General features: G+C 36.0%; 2 protein-coding genes across 2 annotated transcripts; one reads left to right on the forward strand and one right to left on the reverse strand.

The window, feature by feature from the left end:
* Positions 1–6,432: 6,432 nt before the first annotated feature.
* LOC122348223 (putative C-type lectin domain family 20 member A) lies at positions 6,433–7,274 on the forward strand. Its single transcript, XM_043243516.1, has one exon. It carries the CDS (start codon positions 6,441–6,443, stop codon positions 7,194–7,196), a length of 756 nt encoding a protein of 251 aa, XP_043099451.1. The 5' UTR covers positions 6,433–6,440; the 3' UTR covers positions 7,197–7,274.
* An 11,891-nt stretch (positions 7,275–19,165) lies between these two features.
* On the reverse strand, positions 19,166–24,086 carry fcer1g (Fc fragment of IgE, high affinity I, receptor for; gamma polypeptide). Its single transcript, XM_043245769.1, has 5 exons — positions 23,890–24,086; positions 22,041–22,138; positions 21,653–21,685; positions 20,585–20,614; positions 19,166–20,276 (listed from the first exon to the last, which is right to left on the reverse strand). Exons 1-5 carry the CDS (start codon positions 23,957–23,959, stop codon positions 20,214–20,216), a joined length of 294 nt encoding a protein of 97 aa, XP_043101704.1. The 5' UTR covers positions 23,960–24,086; the 3' UTR covers positions 19,166–20,213.
* Positions 24,087–24,095: the final 9 nt, after the last annotated feature.

The following is a 24,095-nucleotide window of genomic DNA, read 5'->3' on the forward strand; positions in this document are numbered from 1 at the left end:
AAGTATAGTCAGATCAACACACAACTCACCTCCCTTCTACGCCATAATCAGAAATCCATCCAATGGAATCCTGAAGCCGAAAGAGCCTTCACTCTCACTTAAATCTGCCTTCTGCTCGGCCCCAGCTTTCTCTCATCCTGATCCCAATCAACCATTAGTGGTTGAAGTGGACGCGGCAACACTGGGAGTTGGTGCCATCCTGTCCCAGTGGAAAGGTGAGTCTCCAGTACTCCATCCATGTTCCTTCTTCTCAAGGAAACTGCCCCCAGCGGAGCAGAACGACAATCAGGAACTTCTGGCTATCAAGTTGGCCTTGGAAGAGTGCCGTCATTGGCTGGAGGGAGCTAAACACCCTTTCAAAGTTATTACCGACCATAAAAATTTAGAGTACCTCAGAGAAGCCAAATGCCTAAACCACTGTCAAGCAAAATGGGCCCTGTTTTTCACACGGTTTAACTTTAAGATTTCCTACAGACCCGGCCATAAGAACCTCAAGGCCGATGCTCTCTCCTGCCTACACCAACCTGACCCAACTTCTGAAGAGTCCGAACCCATCTTGCCAGCCTCAACCTTCCTGGCTCCTATACAGTGGTCCTTTGATGATCAGATACTTGAAGCCACTACCACAGAACCTGAACCAAAAAAATAATAATAATGCAATCTATTACCAGTTATGTTCTTGAACAAATCATTAAATAAATGTCCCAGACTAAGCCGGAGGCAACAGAGGTAAGGAACTAACTCCTTCTGTGACAGAATGGAGAAAAAAACCTTGGGAGAAACCAGGCGAATTTGGGTGGCCAGTTCTTCTCGGGCCAAATGAAACAGCACTTAATTTCAAGTTTTTAAATGCAGCCATGTCAGATTGTGAAAAGGACTTATTGTGTGTGTGTGTCTCATTCCTGTGATCTGTATCAGGAGCTCATTTTGGTATTCTGGTATCTGCTGAAACAGAATAAGAAAGAAAGACTAAATTTAGTGTAGATTTTTCGTTTACAGTATTACGAGTACATTGTGTGTTTTGGGGAGTGTTCCAAGTTCTGCCTGATCTACTTAATGTAGCCTAATTTGATTAATAGAAGCGTATTAGTTTGCTATGTGTAAGCCAGGTTAAAGAGATCTGTATTGTTGGGTCTGGATGCCCCTTTAAGGTTCTTTACCACCCCGACGACAACTCAATAATTCAAAACTTGAGAATTTGTTCGGAAAGTTTAACTTGCAAGTGACAACGCTTCAGTTGCAAGGGAAGTAAACTGTTTCCAGCTCTCGTCAGTTTGCTTCTGAAAGGCAGCCGCCCTCACACAGCTTTATTTATACATAAAGAAAGAGAAACACAATAGGGAACATTTGTTTCTGTGTGTTTGATCCTGATTAAATGTCAGTTAGATGCAATCTGCATGGGCACGAGTTCAGCAAGAGTTCAGCCAGGTGTCAGCTCCGAACAGCTTTTGTGGGCGAGGCGCCAGACTCTTTACACACACTCACAGATATTCTTCAAAACAACATTGATATATCAGACAATAATGTCAATAAAAGGATGAAACAAGAATAGAAGTTCCAACATGTATTTAAACTAGATTTAATTTGACAGAGTGTGTCTGCCTGCCTACTTAGGTAGTTTGGGTGATAATTAGAAGAAGGATCTGCTGCTCGCTGTTGATTTTAATATTCTAGGTATTATTAAATGGAGTTTGAGAGAGCAGCATGGAGGACTATGTGATAACAGTTCACTCAAGTACTGAGAAGTTAAGTCATTCAAGGCTTAAGTAATTAACAGAATTTTAAAATCTGTACAATGTTTAATAGGGAGCCAGTCTAATAGTAAACAGAATTGACAGTTTTAGCTATATGGAGTTTACACAAGTCTAGATAAGGATCTGAGGTATTATATTATATCTTTATCTTTATTATAGCTTTGCTGAAGAATTTTAACCCCATTAACTTCAATTCCATGTGACAGTATTAAATCTAGACTATGATTTCGAAAATTAGTAGGTCCTGACACAAGTTGTCTAACCCCAATAGTTCGGAATGTCTATAATTGCTGATCCTAATGCATCTTTTTAATTGTCAGCATGAATATTAAAATTGCCAACAATTAAGAGTTTATGTGCCGCCAATACTAACTCAGATAGAAAATCAACAAATCAGGTCAATGGTTACCAAATGTTCAAAGCTCTGAGAGTCAAAAAATAACATACACGTATGAAAATCAAATTAAACCCTATAGCTTGAAACGATCGGTCTATGCAAAAAAACTGAACTGTATTTATATAATTTCTTACCTCTTATACACCACAATCTCCTACCTTCCAGCTCATTCACAACATCTGTGATGAGTCAATGTGCACAATGTGCTCTATATGTAATGCCACTTTCCTGTCAATGTTAATTTTATGGGTGATGTCCTGGTTCTTATGATGGTTTTACTTTGTTTACATTTGTGCTGCTACCTATTTCATGACCCTTTAGCTAAAAAAGTATAGGGAAAAAATAAATATAACTCACCACAGACCCAAAGAATTAACACAGACTGAAATTTACTTAATTTAAAAGTATGTTTTACTGATCAAAAATGATACATTTTTTATTATTTTGTGTTAGAGTTCTATAATTAAAATAAAGTTATCAAAATACAAATTTGTAACCTCTTTCTGTCAAAATGAACTGTACCTGTAAGATCAAACAGTCAGCAAATATGAAGGAAATAAAGAAGACTCACAAATCAATGGAATATAACACTTTAAGCCAGCAAATACTACAGGAAATACCCCTCAGTTTCTGTTGCAGGCAGAGGACAAAAACAAATGGCCACTTCACTCATATGAACTATGGAAAAAATAAAATAAGATTGGAAACAGGTACTTGTGTTCACAGGTGCATCCAACCATGACATGGCCCTTACAAACTCAGAATCCTGACTCAGGAATCAATAACGCAAAAGTCCAGTTATCTTAAGTCCACTTTAATGCTCCCTTACTGGACATAACGTCACATTTCTGAAATGTGAAACACAATCAACTGATTCACAAGCTTGGGTGATACCTGATTGGTCATACTTCGCAAAGCACCAAATAACATTACAAAGGAATATAAAACAACAGGCATAACAATTTAAGTTTTCTCTGAGCAGATTTTTATACCTTATCTTTTAATCTAACTTTATACAAGTTTATATAACTTTAATATAATAATTATGTAGCAGTGCTATATATAGAAGTCTCATAAGTAAACTGTTTCTATGGGCCGCGATATGCAAGGATATATATCTGATATATATGTTTGTCTATGTGCCAAAGCATCACGCACCAGATGTTGGGTATGAGCTGAGGACAGTTGGAGACTGTGAGGAAAAATTTTATAAATACAGTTCAGTTTTTTGAACAGACAGATCGCTTTGTGTCTTAACATCTTAATATATTATAGTTTTGTCTGTGTATGTTTGGAACATTCGGTAGTCATTGACTTGCATTATATGACTGACAGACTGCGGTTTGAGTAAAAAATATTTGTTTGAGTTCTACTGAAGAAACAAAGTCGCCTACATCTTGGATGCCCTGGGGGAAAGCAGATAAACATCAAATCTTTATTTTTGGGTGAACTATCCTTTTAAAGCCTGCCCTCTGAGAAATACTTAGAATGTTGCTATAAATCATAGCAAAATCTCCCCCTTAATTTAACCTTTACCTGCTATTATTTTCCTGTTTATTACTTTAGTGCTGCTTTTTTACACTATGACACTATGTTAGCATTTAGCTTCCTTCCATTCATTCCTTAGGATCCAAACAGAAATGAATTTAGAAGCCACCATATTCATTCATTACACACAGACTGATATATTTCAAATGTTTTTGAAATTTGATTATTTTCATTTTGATGATTATAACTGACAACTACTGAAAACCCTAAATTCAATATCTCAGAAAATTAGAATATTGTGAAAAGATTCAATATTGAAGACACCTGGTGCCACGCTCTAATCAGCTAATTAACTCAAAACACCTGCAGAGGCCTTTAATGGTCTTAGTCTAGTTATGTGTGCTACACAATCATGGGGAAGATTGCTGGCTTGACATTTGTCCAAAAGACTACCATTGACACCATGCAGAAGGAGAGCAAGACACAAAAGGTCATTGCAAAAGAGTTTGGCTGATCACAGAGCTCTGTGTCAAAGTACATTAATAGAGAGGCAAAGAGACAAGCAACAGGGATAACCACACCCTGGAGAGGATTGTGAAACAAAACCCATTCAAAATGTGGGGGAGATTCACAAAGAGTGGACTGCAGCTGAAATCAGTGCTTCAAGAAACACTACACACAGATGTATGTAAGACGTGGGTTTCAGCTGTCACATACACATCAGAAGAATCTCACCTGGGCTAAAGACAAAAAAGATTGGACTGCTGCTAAGTGGTCTAAAGTTATGTTCTCTGATGAAAGTAAATTTTACATTTCCTTTGGAAATCAGGGTCCCAGAGTCAGGAGGAAGAGAGGAGAGGCACAGAATCCACATTGCTTGAGGTCCAGTGTAAAGTTTCCATAGTAAGTGATGGTTTGGGGTGCCAAGTCATGGTGGTGTTGGTTCACTGTGTTTTCTGAGGTCCAAGTTCAACACAGCCGTATACCAGTTTTAGAGCAGACCAACTTTATGGAGATGCAGATTTAATTTTTCAACAGGACTTGACACCTGCACACAGTGCCAATGCTACCAGCACCTGGTTTAAGGGCCATGGTATCCCTGTTCTTAATTGGCCAGCAAAGTCATAGAAAACATAGATTTTCTATGGGGTTAATGTCAGGCGAGTTTGCTGGCCAGTTGTGAAGAAAAAGATGTGATATGCCAGACCCAACAATGCAGAAGGCCACTATCAGAGCAACCCGGGCTCTCATAAAACCTGAGCAGTGCCACAGACTGATCGACTCCATGCCACGCTGCATTGCTGCAGTAATTCAGGCAAAAGCAGCCCCAACTAAGTATTGAGTTCTGTACATGTTAATAGTTTTCAGTTGTTCAAGATTTCTAAAAATCCTTTCTTTGTATTGGTCTTAAGTAATATATTCAAATTTTCTTAGATAACGAATTTGGGATTTGATTAGTTGTAAGTATAATAATCAAAAATGAAAAGAAATAAACATTTGAAATATCAGTCTGTGTGTAATGAATTAATATAATATGCACTTTTTGAATGGAATTAGTGAAATACATTTTTGATGATATTCTAATTATATGACCAGCTCCTGTATTCTTCAGTAGTGTTTTTGTTTTTGTACAAATGTGTACACCTCCTACCACATGCTAGGAGCATCAAGTATGGCTTGAATACATTTTGACTTTGACTTTTCCTAAGTATAAGTTAATTTTAAGTATATTTCTGAGAAAGCGCTTTTTGAAAAGTACATAAAAAAAGACTAAAAGTTTAAGTTATAGCACACTTGAATAAAGCTATAACGTTCTTCCACAAGATGCATGCAGTTCTGTTTATTAGCCACTAAAGCAAGAAAAGTTACTGACTGCAGCTTTAATAAAAGAACGTTTTTATCTTTACTTCATAAGGAATATTACATTCAGCAGTTACTTTAAAAGAGCTATGTTCTGAGAAGGTCCATTTTTTGATGGTAACGTCACATTGGAGGGAAGTTTTCAAGCTTTGTGTCTATGAGCATAAACCAGGTTAAAAGAACTTTCTTAGAGAATTTTCAGTAACTGTGTAAATCACTGTTTTTTTTAGATTTACTCACATCATTCTATGCTTTCTTGAAGCCTACTTCCACTATCATCTAGTATTGTTAATGCTTTTTAATAATACTGCTAACCGTAATCTCAAAATGTGTATCCATTTTTTTAAATAGTACATTTAATGCGCATTAAACTGTAAATATCTTCACTTTTGCATATTCAGAAGCAATTTACCTTTTTCTGAGGTCAATTTGAATTTGTTTATGTTGTCCTTAAGTTAGTTTGAAAGTTAAACAATATTTGCATCCTCTGATTTGCATCACATGTAGTTTCTTAAAAAGGACACTTCTTCAGTTTCAGTAACAAATTATTTTATAAATAACATGCACAAGATGAAAAGATCAAAAGCACACAGCAAATAATAATAATTAATTGTGATTGACTGCCGTTGTGACTGTGAAATGATACATAATAATGCATACAAAAATATGTGACTTCTCTTACACTAGTTGGAAAGCATTTGTGCTTTTTTTCATGTCAGTTCACATTATTTTTCATTTAGAGCTTAGGAAATGGAATTAGACTTTTCAGGGTTGGGGAAAGTGCAACACAAATGAATGGGAAGTCAAGAGGTGGAGTCTTACAAGAAAGGACTTTGATTGGTCAAGACTGTTGTACTGGTCTACAAGAAAGAAATCTGGACTTGTGAACCTCACTTTAAGCAGTCCTGCTGATGTTAATTCCTTCTGGATACTTTGGCAATATGGCACCAAAGGCAACAATCACTGTTTTACTGTTTTTGAATCTCTTTGGACTAAACAACAGCATCTACAGAAAACACTACTTTGTGAATCTATGGAGGAAATGGCCCGAGGCACAGAAATACTGCCAGGATAACTATGATGATCTGTCCATAGTAAGAAATGACGAACTGCAACAACTTTCAGCAAATCTGCCGATCTTTTGGGATTTTGTTTGGATTGGACTCAGTAGAGATCCCCAAAACCCAAAAAACTGGAAATGGACAGGAGGTGAGAATGCGACTGATGTCTACTGGGACAGATATGAACCAAGTTCTTTTAATGAAAAATGTGGTGCCATCAAAATGTACACTGCTAAAGTGCATGATCTTAATTGTGATTCTGATAAGACATTTTACTGTATGAAGCTCTCTAAGCTGATCGTGGTTCAGCAGGAAAGCACATGGGAAGAGGCCCTGCTATACTGCAGACAAAACTACAAAGATCTGGCCGTACTGAGCTCAGAGCAGAGTATGGTTGAGGCAAAAGATCAGAGCACAACAGCCCTGACAGATGATGTGTGGATCGGTCTGCGCTTTATCGCTGGTCACTGGCTTTGGTCAAATGGAGAAACTTTTGAGTATAAGGTCTGGTCTTCAGATGGAGAGCTCCAGTGCCCTGACATGAACCAGCGCTGTGCAGTTCTGAACCGGAATAGTATGGTTTGGAAACCCATGGACTGTGAGAAGAAGATAAACTTTTTCTGTCTCAGTAATTAAATCCCTGATTCATATGAGTAACAATAACAACAATAATCTAAATAGTCAAACAATAAAGTCATTTTAAAATAGAAACTAGTTTTGAAGCATATTTTAATAGTTCATCTAGATGTATTTAACTGCAGTGCATTGTGATAATAATAATAATAATAAAGTTAAAAAAAATAAATTCTATTAGCTCCTAGTTTATTTGTAATTTTAACCTTTATGTTTGTAAAAACTCTGTTAACTTGTAGTTTTTCTGGTTCATAATACATATATTCAGAACTGGCTATTAAGTTGTTTGTTCCCTTTGAAAGCATAGTTGTGTCTGACTACTAATTTATTTCGGTTTGTACTTATTTTGCCTTTTTTCCACCATTAAATAAAACTTTAAAAAAAATGTTCTTTAAAGGTGCTTTACACAATTCTATTTAGAACCAAGTTATTTCTGAAAAAGCCTTTAATTGGGAAAATGATTCTTTGTGTAAGTTTAGAGTTCTTTACTTCTTAACTATTGAATTTCTGAAGCTCAAATATTCAACTACATTGTTAATCCCAACAGGAGAACAATTTCTTTCTTAAAATATCTATAAATTTCAAAATATTAACTTGCTTTCTTACAATCGTGTCTTTTTCTCTTATTTTTATTCATTCATTCATGAGGATGCTTCTTTGCAGAACCTGATTTTGCTGAGTTTGACATACTCCTGGATCAACATCTTTGTTGACCCTGGAACAATATTGTGATTAACCAATCAGATTTGAAGAACCAGTTTATAGTTTTTGCGAGGTTTAGGCTTACAATCAGTGTTTGGTGCTTGTACATCAGTGTCATTCATTTGTTATTTCCTCTGATTGCATTACTCATGGGTAAGGTTAGGTTTAGGTGTAAAGATATAATCCAGGCTCAACACATTTTTTTAATATTTTTGAACACACTGAACTCAGCAATATCAAGATGTGCATTGGCTCTTTGGTCCACAAGTGGTCCTACGACTTTCTGTCCTCTGAAACCAGCACCCCCGCCCTAGCGGGCTAGGAACAACCCAGCTGGCATCCTGTATGACACTGAGGAGATTAGAATTTGAGCACCTCTGCAACCCTTTAGTTTTTGTGCCAGGTCTTGCGGCCTTGACTTTCCATTTAACCAAAGATCCTTGGATCTCAGCAGATCTCACTCTTAGCTCTTTTCACCTTCCACTTGGGAAGAAACTCTTAATCATCATCAGGACATTGAAGTTCATCGCTATTCAAACCGTGAGAAAGTGAAAGCAAGTCCAAAATCTCAGAACCATCAAGACTTCATCTGAGACTGCATCTGAACCATCAAGTTAATGCAAGTATCATGCATTTAACTAAACTAAACATAGGTTTAATACTAATTATAGACCACATTATGAACTGTGTTGATGATTTACAGGTGGTTAACCGACTTTCTATAGCTTCATTCTCTGCTTTTCCTGATGGTTTACCGTCAAGCCTTCTTAGCACTTTTATTGTGTGTTTATGCTTATGTGTTCATGTGAATTAGTGTTTATTCAATAAAATTTTTGCTCACAAACTATGTGAGTTTCTGGTTCTTCCTTGTAAAATACTGTCCCTTGACGATTTAGATCCTTGCTACATGCTCCGATGCATTGATACTGAAAGAAGATATTTCTTGTTGCCACGAAAATATCCTTTCTTAAAGTTTATATGAATTTACACTTTTGAATTTTCATTGAATGAACAGATTTGTTGATGGCAGCTGATTAAAAATAATTGCAATTAATCATAATTAATTAATTGTATTTATTTATATATATTTTTGTTAATCATAGTATCTAGTTTGTGTTTTATTATTTATGTTCAATGTCAGTGAGACTATCATTTATTTATGCATTCAGTTATGGATGTTACAGATTGATTTTATGTTAATTTCTAATATAGGCCTATTATAAGACCAGGCAGATAGAGAAGTAAAAACCCTATTTATAAATAGGCCTAATATTAATCAACAAAGAAATATTCTTAATAAATTATTAATAAAATATTCTATACCTAATAGCACTTTCAATGCAGGTTCTTCATAAAAGGTTTCTCATCTCTCTCTCGTCTGTATTTTTGAGACAAAACATAGACCTGTACATAAAAAAAAAATTCACAAATTCTAAATGTGTTCAGTGTTCTACATCAAATATTTTTCAGGTTTGTTTAACAACTTCAAAATATTAAGGCCTGGTTAAATAGACAGGATAAGGCCATAGTTTAATTACGACATTTAAATAATGTTTATAAACATGCCTTGAAAAAAAAACATTATTTGTGTGTATCTTAAGATAAAACAAAGGCACTGACATGTTTTAAGATCAGTCAGTGCAAGATTTACCAATTTATCAATCAGCTCAGATTAACATTTTAGTCTAGGACTAGGCTTTTCTGTGAAACCGGGGGAAGTGCACAGGATATATTAAAACTCATTGCAAACTTTGATCTTTCCACATCAGCCATCCAACTCACAACATGGATAGCACAAACATGGACAACTTGTTATTAGTGCAAACATTTTTGAAAAAAAAATGTAAAATGCCCCACTAATTCATCAGCGCTTCACACCAACTCCTCACAGTGCACGTGATTTTACCTAGATGTTCCTGGATCAACATTCCAATCAACCAATCAAATTTAAGGAATATTTTTTCTGGAAATATTTCTTTTAGGCTTAGTCCTGATCATGTTTGGGTGCTTCTACTCCCTTTTTAATCAGATATCATTTCCCACTGATTTAGGAATACATTTTGGGTAGGGTTAGGTTTAGGGGTAGGGATTGGGATAAATCTATATTTTTGGACAGTAATGTTGATCTGGGATCAACAATCAATCAATCAATCATTTTTATTTATATAGCGCTTTTAACAACACAGGTTGCAGGTTTTAAGTGCAAAGGAGCAACTGTATCTAAAGTGCTAGAAAAAAGAGAGTGCATAGTTTCTGTTATATCATCAAGTTTTTGCCTCGTATTGGATGTGCTAAGGAATTGAGATAAGTCAGGAAGATTACTTAGAAAGCTTTCTTTTGTGGTGGAAGTGATGGTTCTACCATACTTGTAATAAGGTGCAGAGTTTACAGGTTTAACTATACAGAGTTCACACAAGACTAGATAGTGATCTGAAATGTCATCACTTTGCTGCAGTACTTCAACCATTTTAACATCCATTCCATGTGACAGTATTAGATCTAGAGTATGATTTCGACAATGAGTAGGTCCAGAGACATGTTGTCTAACCCCAACAGAGTTCAGAATGTCTAAGAAAGCTGATCCTAATGAGTCTTTTTCATTATCAACATGGATATTAAAATCGCCAACAATTAAGACTTTATCTGCGGCCAGTACTAACTAAAATCAGCAAATTCTTTAATGAAATCTGTGCTGTGCCCTGGTGGCCTGTATACAGTAGCCAGTACAAACATGACAGAAGATTTATCACTAGCACATGATTCTGTAAATAATGTTATATGCAGCACCAAAACTTCAAATGAGTTATACTTAAAGCCTGCCCTCTGAGAAGTACTAAGAATATTGTTAGAAATTGTAGCAACACCTCCCCCTTTACCTTTTAAACGTGGCTCATTTTTATAGAAATAATTTTGGGGGGTAGATTCATTTAGAGTAATATATTCATCTGGTTTTAGCCAGGTTTCTGTCAAACAAAGCAAATCTAGCTTCTGATCTTTGATCAAATCATATATAAAAAGTGCCTTTGTGGAAAGTGATCTAATATTTAGCAAGCCAAGTTTTATCGTTTGCTTATTTGAATTATAGGTAGTTTTAATTTGTTGGACATTAATTAAATTATTGCTTTTGATTTGGTTTGGACGTTCTCTGCATATTCTAATTCGGGGAACAGACACAGTCTCTATAGTGTGATACCTGGTTGAAAGAGTCTCTATGTGCTGAGAATTAACTGCCTTCTGTGACGTGAGGCAGCTAGCAGACGGTCGGTTTAGCCGGTCTGTCTGCTTCCTGACCTGGGCACTAGTTGGTCATGTTGGAGCTATAAGACTATATGCCATATTTCTAGATAGAAGACCGGCACCAACCCAGGAGGGATGAAGACCATCTCTTTTCAACAGGTCAGGTCTGCCCCAGAAACTCATCCAATTGTCTATGTTGTTCTGCGGGCACCACTTAGACATCCAGCCATTGAGACCCAGCAGTCTGCTGTAAATCTCATCACCCCGGTAAGCAGGGAGGGGACCAGAGCATATTACATTGTCCGACATCGTGCTTGCAAATTCACACACCTCTTTAATATTATTTTTAGTGATCTCCGACTGGTGAAGTCGAACATCATTAGCGCCGACATGAATAACAATCTTTCGAAATTTACGTTTAGCATTAGCCAGCACTTTTAAATTTGACAAGATGTCAGATGCTCTGGCTCCCGGTAAGCATTGGACTACGGTGGCTAGTGTCTCTATTTTCACGTTCCGTACAATAGAATCGCCAATTACTAGGGCACTTTGATCAGGTTTCTCAGTGGGTGCGTCACTGAGTGGGGAGAACCTGTTTGATGTTCTGATGGGAACGGATGAGCGGTGTTTTGACCCGCGACTAGCCCGCCTCACAGTCACCCAATTGCCCTGCTGCAGGGGCTCTGAAGCTGGAACCGAACAATGTACATGATTCACTGTACTAGTCGCATCCAAAACAGTATCTACAGCCCTCGCATTCTTACTGTCCTCAATTAAAGTTTAGATGCGTGTCTCTAATTCTAAAACCTTCTCTGTCAGCCTAGCAATTTCCCTGCATTTATCACACGTAAATCCCTGATCGCTAACAGAGAAGGATAAGCTATACATGTGACAGACGGTGCAAGTGACGATGCAGGGAGAAGCCATTTACTCACCGTAAGGATTCACTTACCACTCTTGTTTTGATGAGCTTGTGAAAACGGAGTGAACGAGCGCGAGGAACAAATGAACAGGAGCGGAAAAAAGCCCACAATAGGCGCGAAAACACGGGTTGGAGCGAAAATGAATCGGCTAACAAGTACTAACTCACCGCCGAGTTTTAGATTAAAGCGAGTCTAATTTTAACAGCAGTTAAACAGCAGTCAAATTAGTTAGATTAATTTGATAGTATCAACGGTATGTACACAGTTAAATTATATTTGATCACTAGAGAAGAGGTGATCAATTGAAAAGCGAAGCTACACGCAGCTACAAACAAACCAACCTCTCAGCAGACAGGAGCAATCGAGCAGACATGTTGATCTAGGATCATATCTTACTTGGTAAAAATACTGAAATATGACATGAAGGTTCTGTTATTAGTGCAAAAATGACTGTAAAAAATTGTAATACAACACAAAAGGTGAAAAAAAGATAATGCAACTTTTTTATAACAATTTTAAGAAGAAATAATTAAACATGTTTTTTTTTATTGTAAGTTAAAAACAGATTTTTGGGGGAAATTTGATTGTGGATGGAAATGAAGTGTTGGATCAATGACAATTACAATATGAGAGATATACAGTACATTTCCACTTCCTTCGCACGTTTGTAAGTCAAATCGCGTCTTGATTTGTCCTGTGATATATAGACCTACCCTTTCAAGTGCAGTGCAGGACAAAAGAGGAGAAACTGTGAATTCTTATAATTGGTTAGGACTGATTTTTATTAGTCTGTTATGTAGGAAATCATTGGAAAGGTGTGGTGTCAAATTGCTGTTTGGAAATAAATGCAGACTTGAAAACTTCACGGCATTTCTGCTCGTGTTCCAACACTGGAAGACAGTATGGCAAAGACGGTTTTGTGTCTTTTTATTGTGAACAGGTGACACATTTATGTTAAGGAGAGCATGACATGAACAGAAGCTGAGAGGTAACAGCACATGAGATCAAAGAGAACATTCTTAGAGGTTCTTAGAGGAACCAAATGATTCAAATGCAATACGATAATATAAGCGTCATTCATGTTTCTTTTAACCTTATTAGTACAAAAGTTTTAAAAATGCTTTGGAAATCACTGATTCTGTTTAAGATTCACTCGCAGCATTCTGTACATTCTTGACAACACCATTCACAATTTTCAAGTGTGTTGCTGCTTTTTAATAACATTGCTGACTGTAATCCTTTACAAATACATTTATTTAATGCACAGTACATTTAATACACATTAAACTTTAAATATCTTCACTTTTTCCAAATTTAGAAGTACTTTACCCTTTTTTGAGGTCAATTTGAATTTGTTTCTTTAATCCTTAAGTATATTTGCATCCTCTGATTTGCATCACATGTAATTTCTTAAAAAATACATTTCTTTAGTTTTAGTAGCACTTTATTTTAAAGTATCTTCACAACAACACACAACACAAAAGGTGAAAAGATCAAAGGCAGGCTGATAATCATATATCCGAGATCTGCAGTTGGCAAGAATAGGTAAATAGTTGATCAGTGTGCTGAAATAACAATAATTAATTGTAATGAATTGCAGTTGTGACGGTAAAACGATACATAATAATGTGTACAAACACATTTGAATTGCCTTACACTGTCGGTGGAAAGCATATTTTCTTTTGTGTCGGTTCACATTATTTTCATCCAGAGCTTAGAAAATGGAAATACACTTTCCAGGGTTGGGGAGTCCAATAAAAAGCAAAACAAAGAAATGAGAGGAGGAGGAGTCTTACAAGTAAAGACTAATCTTTGGTTGGTTAAGGCTGTCTTAAAGAAATCTTGTGATCCTCACTTTAAGCATTCCTGCTGATGTTAAAACACTAGATACTTTGGTAATATGGCAACAAAGTCTACGATCGTTGTTTTTCTGTTTTTAAATCTCTTTGGACTTTACACCAGCATCTACAGAACACACTACTATGTGAGTCAAGAGTTGAAGTGGCCAGATGCACAGAAATACTGCAAGGATAACTATGATGACCTGTCCACAGCAAGCAATGAAGAACTGCAGCAGTTCTCTGATAATCCATTCATCACTATGGGTTTTTATTGGATTGGACTTAAAAGAGATTCCCATATCGTAACAAACTGGAAATGGACAGGAGGTGAGGATGCGACTGATATCAACTGGGACACCAATCAACCAGATTCTGTGAATGATCAATGTGGTGCTGTCAAAGTGTCCACTTCTAAAGTGCACGATGCTGATTGTGATTGGAAAATACCATTTTACTGTATGAAGCTCTCTAAGATGACCGTGGTTCAGCAGGAAAGCACATGGGAAGAGGCCCTGCTATACTGCAGACAAAACTACAAAGATCTGGCCGTACTGAGCTCAGAGCAAAACATGACTGAGGCGAAGGATCAGAGCACAACAGCCCTGACAGATGATGTGTGGATCGGTCTGCGCTTTATCGCTGGTCACTGGTTTTGGTCAAATGGAGAAACTTTTAAATATAAGGTCTGGTCTTCAGATGGAGAGCTCCAGTGCCCTGACATGAACCAGCGCTGTGCAGTTCTGAACCGGAATAGTATGGTTTGGAAACCCATGGACTGTGAGATGAAGATAAACTTTTTCTGTGTCAAACCATAAAATGAAGTTCCTGATTTCTATGAGTAAGGATGACAGCAAGCCTGTAAACTAAAGATCCAAAAAAATAAGTAATATATTCTGCATATTTCAATAGCTAATATAGATAATAACGATAAAGTCTAGTCGAAATAATAACAAAATTCTGTTAGCTCCTAGTTGTTTAGTTATTTTAAACTTTATGTTTGTAATAAATCTGTTAAGATGTAGTTTTTATACACTTATTCAGAACTGGCTGTTAAGTTGTTTATAATTTCTGCATATTTCTGAATATAATACATTTTAGTTTGTATTTACGGTTTCTTAAACCATTAAAAAAAACAACTCTAAAATTGTATCTTTAAAGGTTCTTTATACATTTTTATTTAAAACCATATTATCCTGCAGCAACGGAAAGATACGCTGTTTGTATAAATCAAAGCATAAATACACGACGCATTTAACACAGAACTGTGCTTTCACAGGACGCTGCTCAAAATAGTGCTACAGTGACGTTGCGGTGAGGAATCAATAAAGTTGTTATTTTTGTTTTCTGTCCATACAAAAAGTATTCTTGTAGCTTCATAATATTGCGGTTTAACCACTGATGGCAGATGACGACATAAAGTCTTTGAACCTTGACAGTGCTAATTGTTTGGCAGTCAATGGGACAGTCACAACCCTCCGGGTTTTCATCAAAAATATCTTGTTTTCAGAAGACGATCAAAGATTTTACAGGTTTGGAACATTATGGAGGTAAGTGATTTTTAAGTGATCGTTTTAATTACTTTAATTATCCTAAAACAGGCTATTAATAGTGTCTGAATTTCAATGACACTGGCCTGCTGAAAAAGTTTCTACATATTGGAAATGTCAGAGTGTAATTTTCGAATTCATTTATGTAATAAATGAAAAAAAAATACTTGAAAGCATTGTATTTAAAGCCGTCTGCCACTACAGATATACCAGTTAACTGCTTTGAAAGTACAGTATGTCGAGTCACATTTTTCTTACAGAGATTCTTTGTGACAAATGTGTACGGGGAAACACGCACACTAACCAAATCCTGTTTTTACACATGTGGAAGAATTTTATCACTGCACTCTGAGGGAAATCGAAATTTGTTTAATTGTGTTGTCCTGCAATTTAAAGGTTAAACGATAATTCTTTGCATCTTCTGATTTGCCTCTCAGGCCATGTGTAAAATGCCCAGTGTTTCAATGTCACCTTTATTACCAATATTGTTAAACCTGTTTAAGTTCGCAAAGTGAGCTTCTTTCTGATATTATGCGATCATTAAATGCTATGTTAAAATATATTTTAATAGTGGATTATAACTTCGGTAAGGTACAGTCATTCAAAATCCCACAATATCCACATTTTTATACGAACAGACATGCTGTCACCCTTTGTGCATACATGCATGTGATGTATCGTATTTTCCACTGACACTGGTGTTCATACAGACAGGAAACCACAATGTTTTTGTAACATTCAATAAATGGGTCAAATTGGCTCAAACGCAACACCTAAAACATTTTAAAATCACTATAATTAATTATCCAGTCCTTGCCGTTTTATTTTTGTTATTTTAGTAGATGGTTCATTTGGACATTTTTTAATTTTCTTGCTCTTCTTCAAAATATAAAAGTTGATTTCTCACAGTCATAAATATTGTATCTCACAATTCTCATTGACTTTTATGATTATTATTTATTTGTATCGGTCCCTCAGGAGTTTGATTGATAACTATAACAGCGAAACATCATTCTGGCCCACAAACAAACTAACCAGACAGCAGAGTAGATTGACATCGGTGAACTAGAATTCGAAAAATGTCTATTATTTAATCATTCGATACGCCTTCTGATGTTCATTCATGTTTATTTTGAGACGACTGGTTCACGTTCAGCTTGAACTGAGGCACTACAGCGATCTGCCACAACATTAAAGAGCCATAAAATGGCATTTATGGTCTGAATTTCTTAAAAATAGACTAAATTTGATATACCAGACATAATCTGCTTTGTCTTTCATTTAGGCAGGTTGTCAGTGTCGTCTAATGTACTTTTCACTCCCTGACAACATGACGTGTTGTAAGAACGCAATGGCTTGTCAGACATATATAGCACTAGTAACTAAGGGGGCAGGTCATTGTGAATAGTAAAAATCTGTGAGATATAAACCAACACAGTCTCATGACTTGGGGTGGCTCATTTATACGAATCTGTACAACCTCACTCATATGATTTTGTGCAATGTGTCTAAACCCCAGTGGGTTAGGTGTAGGTCACTTATCCAAATTCATACAAACTGGCAACTCATAAAATACAATTTTGCAAAAACCGCAATTTACACGAGTGAGGTCATGCCAGTTTTTCATACGAATTAGCCACCTAGTAAAACATGTATGAACTGCCTTGAGATCTCATACAAAAGTCACAGATATGTGCTATATTATTTATGCCGTGGATAATTAAACTCCATCAATACACAATTCTTTCACTTTTTTATTTTACTTCTAAAAAACGTTTTGCATATTTTGAGTGGTTGAGGATGGAAATGAAGAGTGTTAACCTATGAAAATTGCAATATGAAATATACAAATATGCAATACGCACAGTTCATTTCCACTTCCCTTGCACGTTTGTAAGTCAAATCACATTTTGTTTTTGGCCTACCCTTTCCAGCGCAGTGCAGGATGAAAGAGGAGGAACGGCTGATTTCTATAATTGGTCAGGACTGATTTTTATTGGTTTGTTATGTAGGAAAACATCAGAGGTGTGGTGTCGAATCGTTGTTTATAAATGAATGCAGATTTGAAAACTTGACCGCATTTCTGCTCTTGCGCCAACACCGGATGCACCGACAGTATGGCAGTGGCTGAGTTTCTGGTTTTGTCTCTCTTTATTGTGAACACCAGCCTCTACAGACAACACATCTACGTGAACGAGAGCATGACGTGGACAGAAGCGCAGAAGTACTGCAGAAAGCACCACGATGACCTATCCACGGCCAGCAATATAGAAGTGAAGCTACTCTCTGCGAACCCAAAGATCATTTCTGAATATTTCTGGACCGGACTTCACAGGGATTCCCAAAACCCACTGCTGTGGAAATGGAGCGGAGGTGAGAGCGCGTCTAATATCATGTGGGACTCCACGCAGCCCGATACTGCACACGAACAGTGTGCTGCGGTCCTAAAATCAAACGCTAAACTGCATGATGCCACTTGCCTTTTGTCTATAACGTTTTATTGCATGGAGGTCTATGAGCTGGTCCTGGTGCAGAAGGAAAACACATGGACCGAGGCTCTGGAATACTGCAGACGAAACCACGTCGATATGGCCGGCCTGTCCTCGGATTACATGATGATGGAGGCCAAGAATAAGAGCGCGGCGGCCCGTGCGGACGATGTGTGGATTGGTCTGCGGTTCATAGCCGGTCACTGGTTTTGGGTGGACGGAAATAATGTTGAATATAAGGGCTGGTCATCTGAGGGAGAGCCACAGTGCCCTCCTGTGGATCAGCGCTGTGGAGTGTTTGATAAAAAAAAGATCGTTTGGAAACCTGACGACTGTGAGCAAAGACTCAACTTTCTCTGTCTCAAGAAAAATAAAGTAACAGCTGAAGGAGGAAGTGACTGAATAAGTTTGGCATGTTTAACAATGATTTCATGCCTGTTAAATAATCATGGCTTACTAAAGAACCCTAAATCACTAAAGAAAACTAAATCAATTCAAACGAAAATTACTATTACTATTATTAATTTGACATCACTATTGGATGGGAACAATAATCATTTAATGTATTCCACAAATGTGAGTCGCTTTGGAAAAAAAGCGACTAAATGCAAATCTAGAACGATTCGATTTTGAATCAACTCAACTGAATAACATTATCTTTGGAGAGTTGCTTTTCTGAATTGAACTTTTGAACTTGAACTCTGCTATTATTTTCCTGTTTATTATTTTGAAGATGCTTTAAAACAATCTATATTATATATATATATATATATATATATATATATATATATATATATATATATATATATATATATATATATATATATATATATATATATATAAAATGTATTGAATAAAGGTATAAAATGTATTGAATAAAGGTGACTGGGCTAGATGCTAAATGTAGATGTCAACTATGCACTCAGTAGGCAAAACATCAAGCATTTGTTAAGGTTGTGACAGTCGTGTGAAAAATTAAGTGAAATCTTGTAAACCAAATATTGTTTGCTTTGGTTAGAAGTATCAATTTTAATTGATATTTGATTCGAGGTGTGTGTTGTTGATATATTACATATACACCACACTGTAGCGTTTCTGCTTCAATTACAAGGTCTCTCTCAAAAAATAAGACTTCATTTTTAATGTACATTAATTTTACTATGTGGTTGTCATCTTAATTACTCTAAACGTGATTACATTTAGCTGATCAAATAATAAAGAGGAAGTCAATCGTAAAAATACACGTCATTCTTTTTCATTTCCAAAAGATCAAAGAAATTATTTAACATTTTGACTAAGACTAGACCATTTCACTTACTAAATACAGTACTCATAATTTTCCTCTTACATAATGTAAGTGTGTTCACATTACAAGTTGCTAAATTAATAAAGAATCTATTATTTTTCTTAACAATTTATTACAAAACAATTCTGTTAATATTGACAATATCACATGTTTGTCGTCATCACTTTCTGCAAATCTATTGATGTAAGAACTAAAAGTATTTTGTGGAGAGGAAATGAAACCATTTCATGACAGACTAATAGATACTGGCAAAAAAAAAAAAAAAAAAATCAAAAATCAAAACATGCACAAGCATAAGTGGAAGAAATAATTACATTTGACATATTTAATTAAATACTCTTATAATAAAAGTAAATACATTCTAACCATCAGTGGTATATCATTTCTGTTTAACATATGGTTTTCTCAAATACCACGTGCAGCAGAAAAAGCACTATTTATCAAAACAATACGATGGAAAGAAAAGGCCTACACGCTTATTCAACCAAACACGTCTATGTTTCCATCCCTCACACCTGTGGTCAAAGTCAGATGCGCTTTTTGTAAGACCACTGATGTATTCTTTAAAACAGGAAATGACTCGGACTCTGTGGTGTTGGTGGCATGCTGAAGCTAGAGCAGGAAGTTAGCCTCGACAAATGGTGACACGCAGCTGTGGTATAAGCGTTCGAAGCTTAAAATGTAGTTTAAAAGGAAAAACTAAAACACATTCATCAAAAAAAACTATTAAACATTAAACTAAACCATTTAAATTAGTAAGCGAGTAAAATTATGAAACAAAAATACATGTTCCTTTTACATTGTGCTTGATTATTGGTGCCTACCAATCAAAAAAAAGAGCAAGCAAGCCTGATGTAAGTGATTACCAAAAGTTATTAAAGTATAAACATAAAATACTATTTTGAGAGCTTATTTACAGTAGGGACCTGCTTAAGATGACAGTGGCATTGCGTCCAAAAACTTTAGCCTCGAGTCTCATTGTTTTCCTTTTTTCATTTTGATGGTCTCATATGTGTCCTGATCGTGAGGCTTGAGACCCTGTGGTGAGGAGAAGGGAGAAGGACAACACGGATGAGGAAGAAAGTCAGAACCATTTCAAAAGACGCTTACCAAATCAACCACAACGCTTTAGAAATTCCATGCACATGAGTTATTAGCTGTTTGATATTGCTGCACGTTAGCACTTCATTACTACTTAACATTATATCATATGTTTAAACCGGTTTTTCTGTGTCTTTCGCTGATCTTACAGGTGGAACATAGTAAAAGAATATACACATACACGTGAGAAAGGTCTAAACTACGGCTATAAGGAGTATCGAACAACCACAACACAACAAAAATACCTCATAAACCCCTTCGCCGGCATCTTTCTTCTGTGAACAATCAAAAAAAACAAAAATCAAAACACACACATTAGAAAACCTGCTGCGACAATGCAGACACACACACACACACACACACGCAAAAATGCGAGCATGCAGAGCTTCAAAGGTTTTTGAAAGGACAGCGAAATTTGTCAAGCGTTATTCTTTCGCTGCATCGCATTAAAAAGGAAGATTTTAGTGGCATCTGCGCGAAGAAACTTTAACATCTATGGAACCTCTCTACCGGACAAGTTCTTCAAACGGACAAAAATAAAATTGTCGTTTAAAAAAAAATAATAATAATAGAGACAAAAAGGTTTTTTTAAGGGAAGGCGAGAATGGTTCTTCTATAGCGTTCTCTTTTAGAAGCTTTATTTAGTTTGTAAGTGTTTAAAGAGTGTCTATAAGGTAAGGTGTTGATTAGGAAGAAAAAAAAAAGTAAAAAGGCAGCATATAGGCAGAGTACATATATGGTGTGAAAGGTTTCAGGCTGAAAAAGCAGACGTATGTATAATTACTTTTAGAAAGGACTTCACGCAGCTCAAGACAGGATGTAAAAGTGTGAAAGGGGAGGAGGACAGTAAGCAAAATGAGATTACAAAAATAAGATAACAAAATAAGATAAACTTGAAAATGTACTCTGCTCACATTCAGGTTGCTTTGAGGATATTAATAGTTAACGCAGAATGTACTGGCCATCAGCTGGATGTGCTCTGTTCACATCACATTGTTTTATTCTAGCGTTTTTTTTTTTTTTTTTACATTTGTTGTTTTTTTTTTTAACATTTTTTTTGAAACACGTATAATATGCAAACATATTGCCATAGATCAGGGGTGTCAAACTTAATTCCTGGAGGGCCGGAGCCCCGCAGAGTTTAGGTTCAACCCTGCTAAAACACATATACTATGTATGATTGAAGTACTTGATGAGCTGGATCAGGTGTGTTTAATTAGGGTTGCATCTAAACTCTGCAGGGCTCCGGCCCTCCAGGAACTGAGTTCGACACCCCTGCCATAGATAGAATGATATATAGACGTCAGTCTTACCCCTGAATGTTTTTCTGCTTGTTTACTCCGCATCTGCCAAAGAATTAACAAATTAATAAGAATAATAAAATACGATGTCTGAATCTGATCTAAAAATACTGGAAGCTGTATAAAAAGGGAAATGGTGGCCAATTTACCAGGCGTTCATATCATTTAGTCTAACCCTGGAATATATGACAAAAGATATGAATTGTTTGCATTGAATTAATAACTTAAAGCATTTACCAAATAATTTCAGGATGGCATATCAGGCCTATTAAATGAGATTTAGACTAGTTTCAAGCTAGTCAAACTTATTATCATTTTCAAACCATTAAATCACATTAGAATTTAACATTCAAGAAAAAAATAAAAACAAAAACGATGAATTTACTCAAATTTACCATACCTTCATTCTGCAGTACAGGACAGTGAGAACAATCCCGTAGACGAACAGAACCGCGTCCAAGATGTAGCATATATGCGGCTCTTTCAAACTCATTGCATCTTCAAAGAAAAAAGTACATTATCAAAAGAAATGACTCCACATATTGTGCTACAGTAAAAGTATTCTACAGCAATTATTAAGACTGAAAATATGTTTGGTTTGTTTTTTATTTCTTCACAAAATGGTGCACAAGTTAATTTTACAGCTCTCTTATATTGCACATAGAATGAGTGTATATAAGCTTTATCTGCTGTATTTCAAGAAATTCTGTGGCAAATTTAAAGAAATGAATAAATAGCAAAATGCATCAAATGTTTAAAATGGTATCAAAGCATTGGTTATGCTCTTTATAACGTTTGTACGATATAAAATAATACATCATTAGTTTAAACTATAAATACGTTTTTTATCAGACATCAAAAATAATTGGAAAAAATTGGGGGGGAATATTACAACCATTACTCGCACATTCAATCACTGCACAATATTTAATAAATCTGTTAAATAATTATTTTATAATAAAGAATCTTAATTGGGCATATGCAGAAAAGTGACAAAAAGCCATGGATTACAAAAAAAATAAAATAAAATATTTTATAATGAATTCTAAATAAATAAACAAAAGCTTGTGAGACATTAAAGTAGCAAGTCATGCTTCCCACCTAGTATCATATCCTAAAGAATACTGTTACTTCTCTTTTCATGTAAATACAGTCAAAATTCCACTGACCACATGCTTTCAGAGAAACCCCTTACAATTGAACTTTCTCTGTTAAACAACACATGCACTGCGTTGTCTTATTAGCTTGAGGTTTAATGGATACGTTCTAGTGCTACAAAAATACTGCTGGATGATCAAAAAGCATGATTCTTGTCTCTCATCTCAAAGCCAGATATGAGTTTCATCTGTGAACTTGTATTTAGCATGCCTTCAACAAAATAAAGCGCATAAGAAGTTACATTCAGAATAAAAAAAATACTACAAAATCCAAAATCAATGTCTACAACATCCTCATTTACAGAGCTGCAGAAGGGAAGTGGACCAGCAAAACTCATAAAGCCACAACCTAAATTTAAGAAGCAGCACTAGTTTCACATGCACTAGCCACTGCCAACAAGTTAACAAATTCTGTCATTGCAAAGTTTGGGCTCAGCAGCTGGCATTGTATTTTAGAGTTATATCGTGTGGTTCAAGCTTTGTCAAGAGAATGAGAAGAGGCTACTTCCTGCCATCAAAGTTCACATATAGGACTGTGAAAACAAGAAAAGTGAACTTTATACAAACGTGACTACCAAGGCGCTTACAGCCTGAACTTCTAGTTTTTGGGTTGTTTTTTTTTGTTGTTGTTGTTGTTTTTTATGAATACTGGTTTGTAGTATTTACAGAGATTGCGCGCTGGATTCTTAAAAACCCCTCGCTTTATAAGTGCCTTATTTTGCAAAATATATATTTTTTTAAATCACAGCATACTTTCATAATTTAATAATTGACGAACAAGGGCGGCGGTGTGTTAAATCTTCACAAGTTTAGCAGGCAAAACTATTACCTGAAACCTAAAAACGTAAATGTCTAGTGTTCTCACAAGGCTTTAGTTAGTTATATACCATATTTATTTGTATTTTTTCCAGCCATTATATGCCTTCCTTTAAAATGGAAAGACCTTAATACGGTGCATATACAATTCTTAACTGCCGTTTTCAAAACTGTATGTTTCCAAGCAGCTTAAAGAGTAGCAGCATTCGGTCAAGCTGTGACACTCGTATCGGCGCAACAGCCCAAGGTTCAAGAGCGCTAACAATAAACACTTACCAGCGCTGCCGAAGCTCAGCCACATACAAAGAAGAGAGAAGGGCAACCCCACCTTCATCATCATCATCATAACTTGGCTTGGCTTCTGCCTGCAACCTCACGGGACGCACACCTCCAAAGAAGACTTTCAGTGAACAGACGCAATAAAGCACATGAGAGGCCGACGAGAGGGAAGTTCTGGTGAAAAGATGTCCGTTTTCGAGTTA

This window comes from Puntigrus tetrazona, chromosome 7 (assembly GCF_018831695.1).
Source record: "Puntigrus tetrazona isolate hp1 chromosome 7, ASM1883169v1, whole genome shotgun sequence".
Taxonomy (NCBI): domain Eukaryota; kingdom Metazoa; phylum Chordata; class Actinopteri; order Cypriniformes; family Cyprinidae; genus Puntigrus; species Puntigrus tetrazona.

What these genes read in the sequence shown, in the direction of transcription:
- LOC122348223 (XM_043243516.1), top strand. Translation starts at nt 6,441, where the DNA reads ATGGCACCAAAGGCAACAATCACTGTTTTACTGTTTTTGAATCTCTTT.
- fcer1g (XM_043245769.1), bottom strand. Translation starts at nt 23,959, where the DNA reads ATGATGATGATGATGAAGGTGGGGTTGCCCTTCTCTCTTCTTTGTATG. An exon ending in GCTGAGCTTCGGCAGCGCTG is followed by an intron (nt 22,139 to 23,889) that starts GTAAGTGTTTAT and finishes TTTTCTTTGAAG; the next exon opens with ATGCAATGAGTTTGAAAGAG. An exon ending in TCCTGTACTGCAGAATGAAG is followed by an intron (nt 21,686 to 22,040) that starts GTATGGTAAATT and finishes ATTCTTTGGCAG; the next exon opens with ATGCGGAGTAAACAAGCAGA.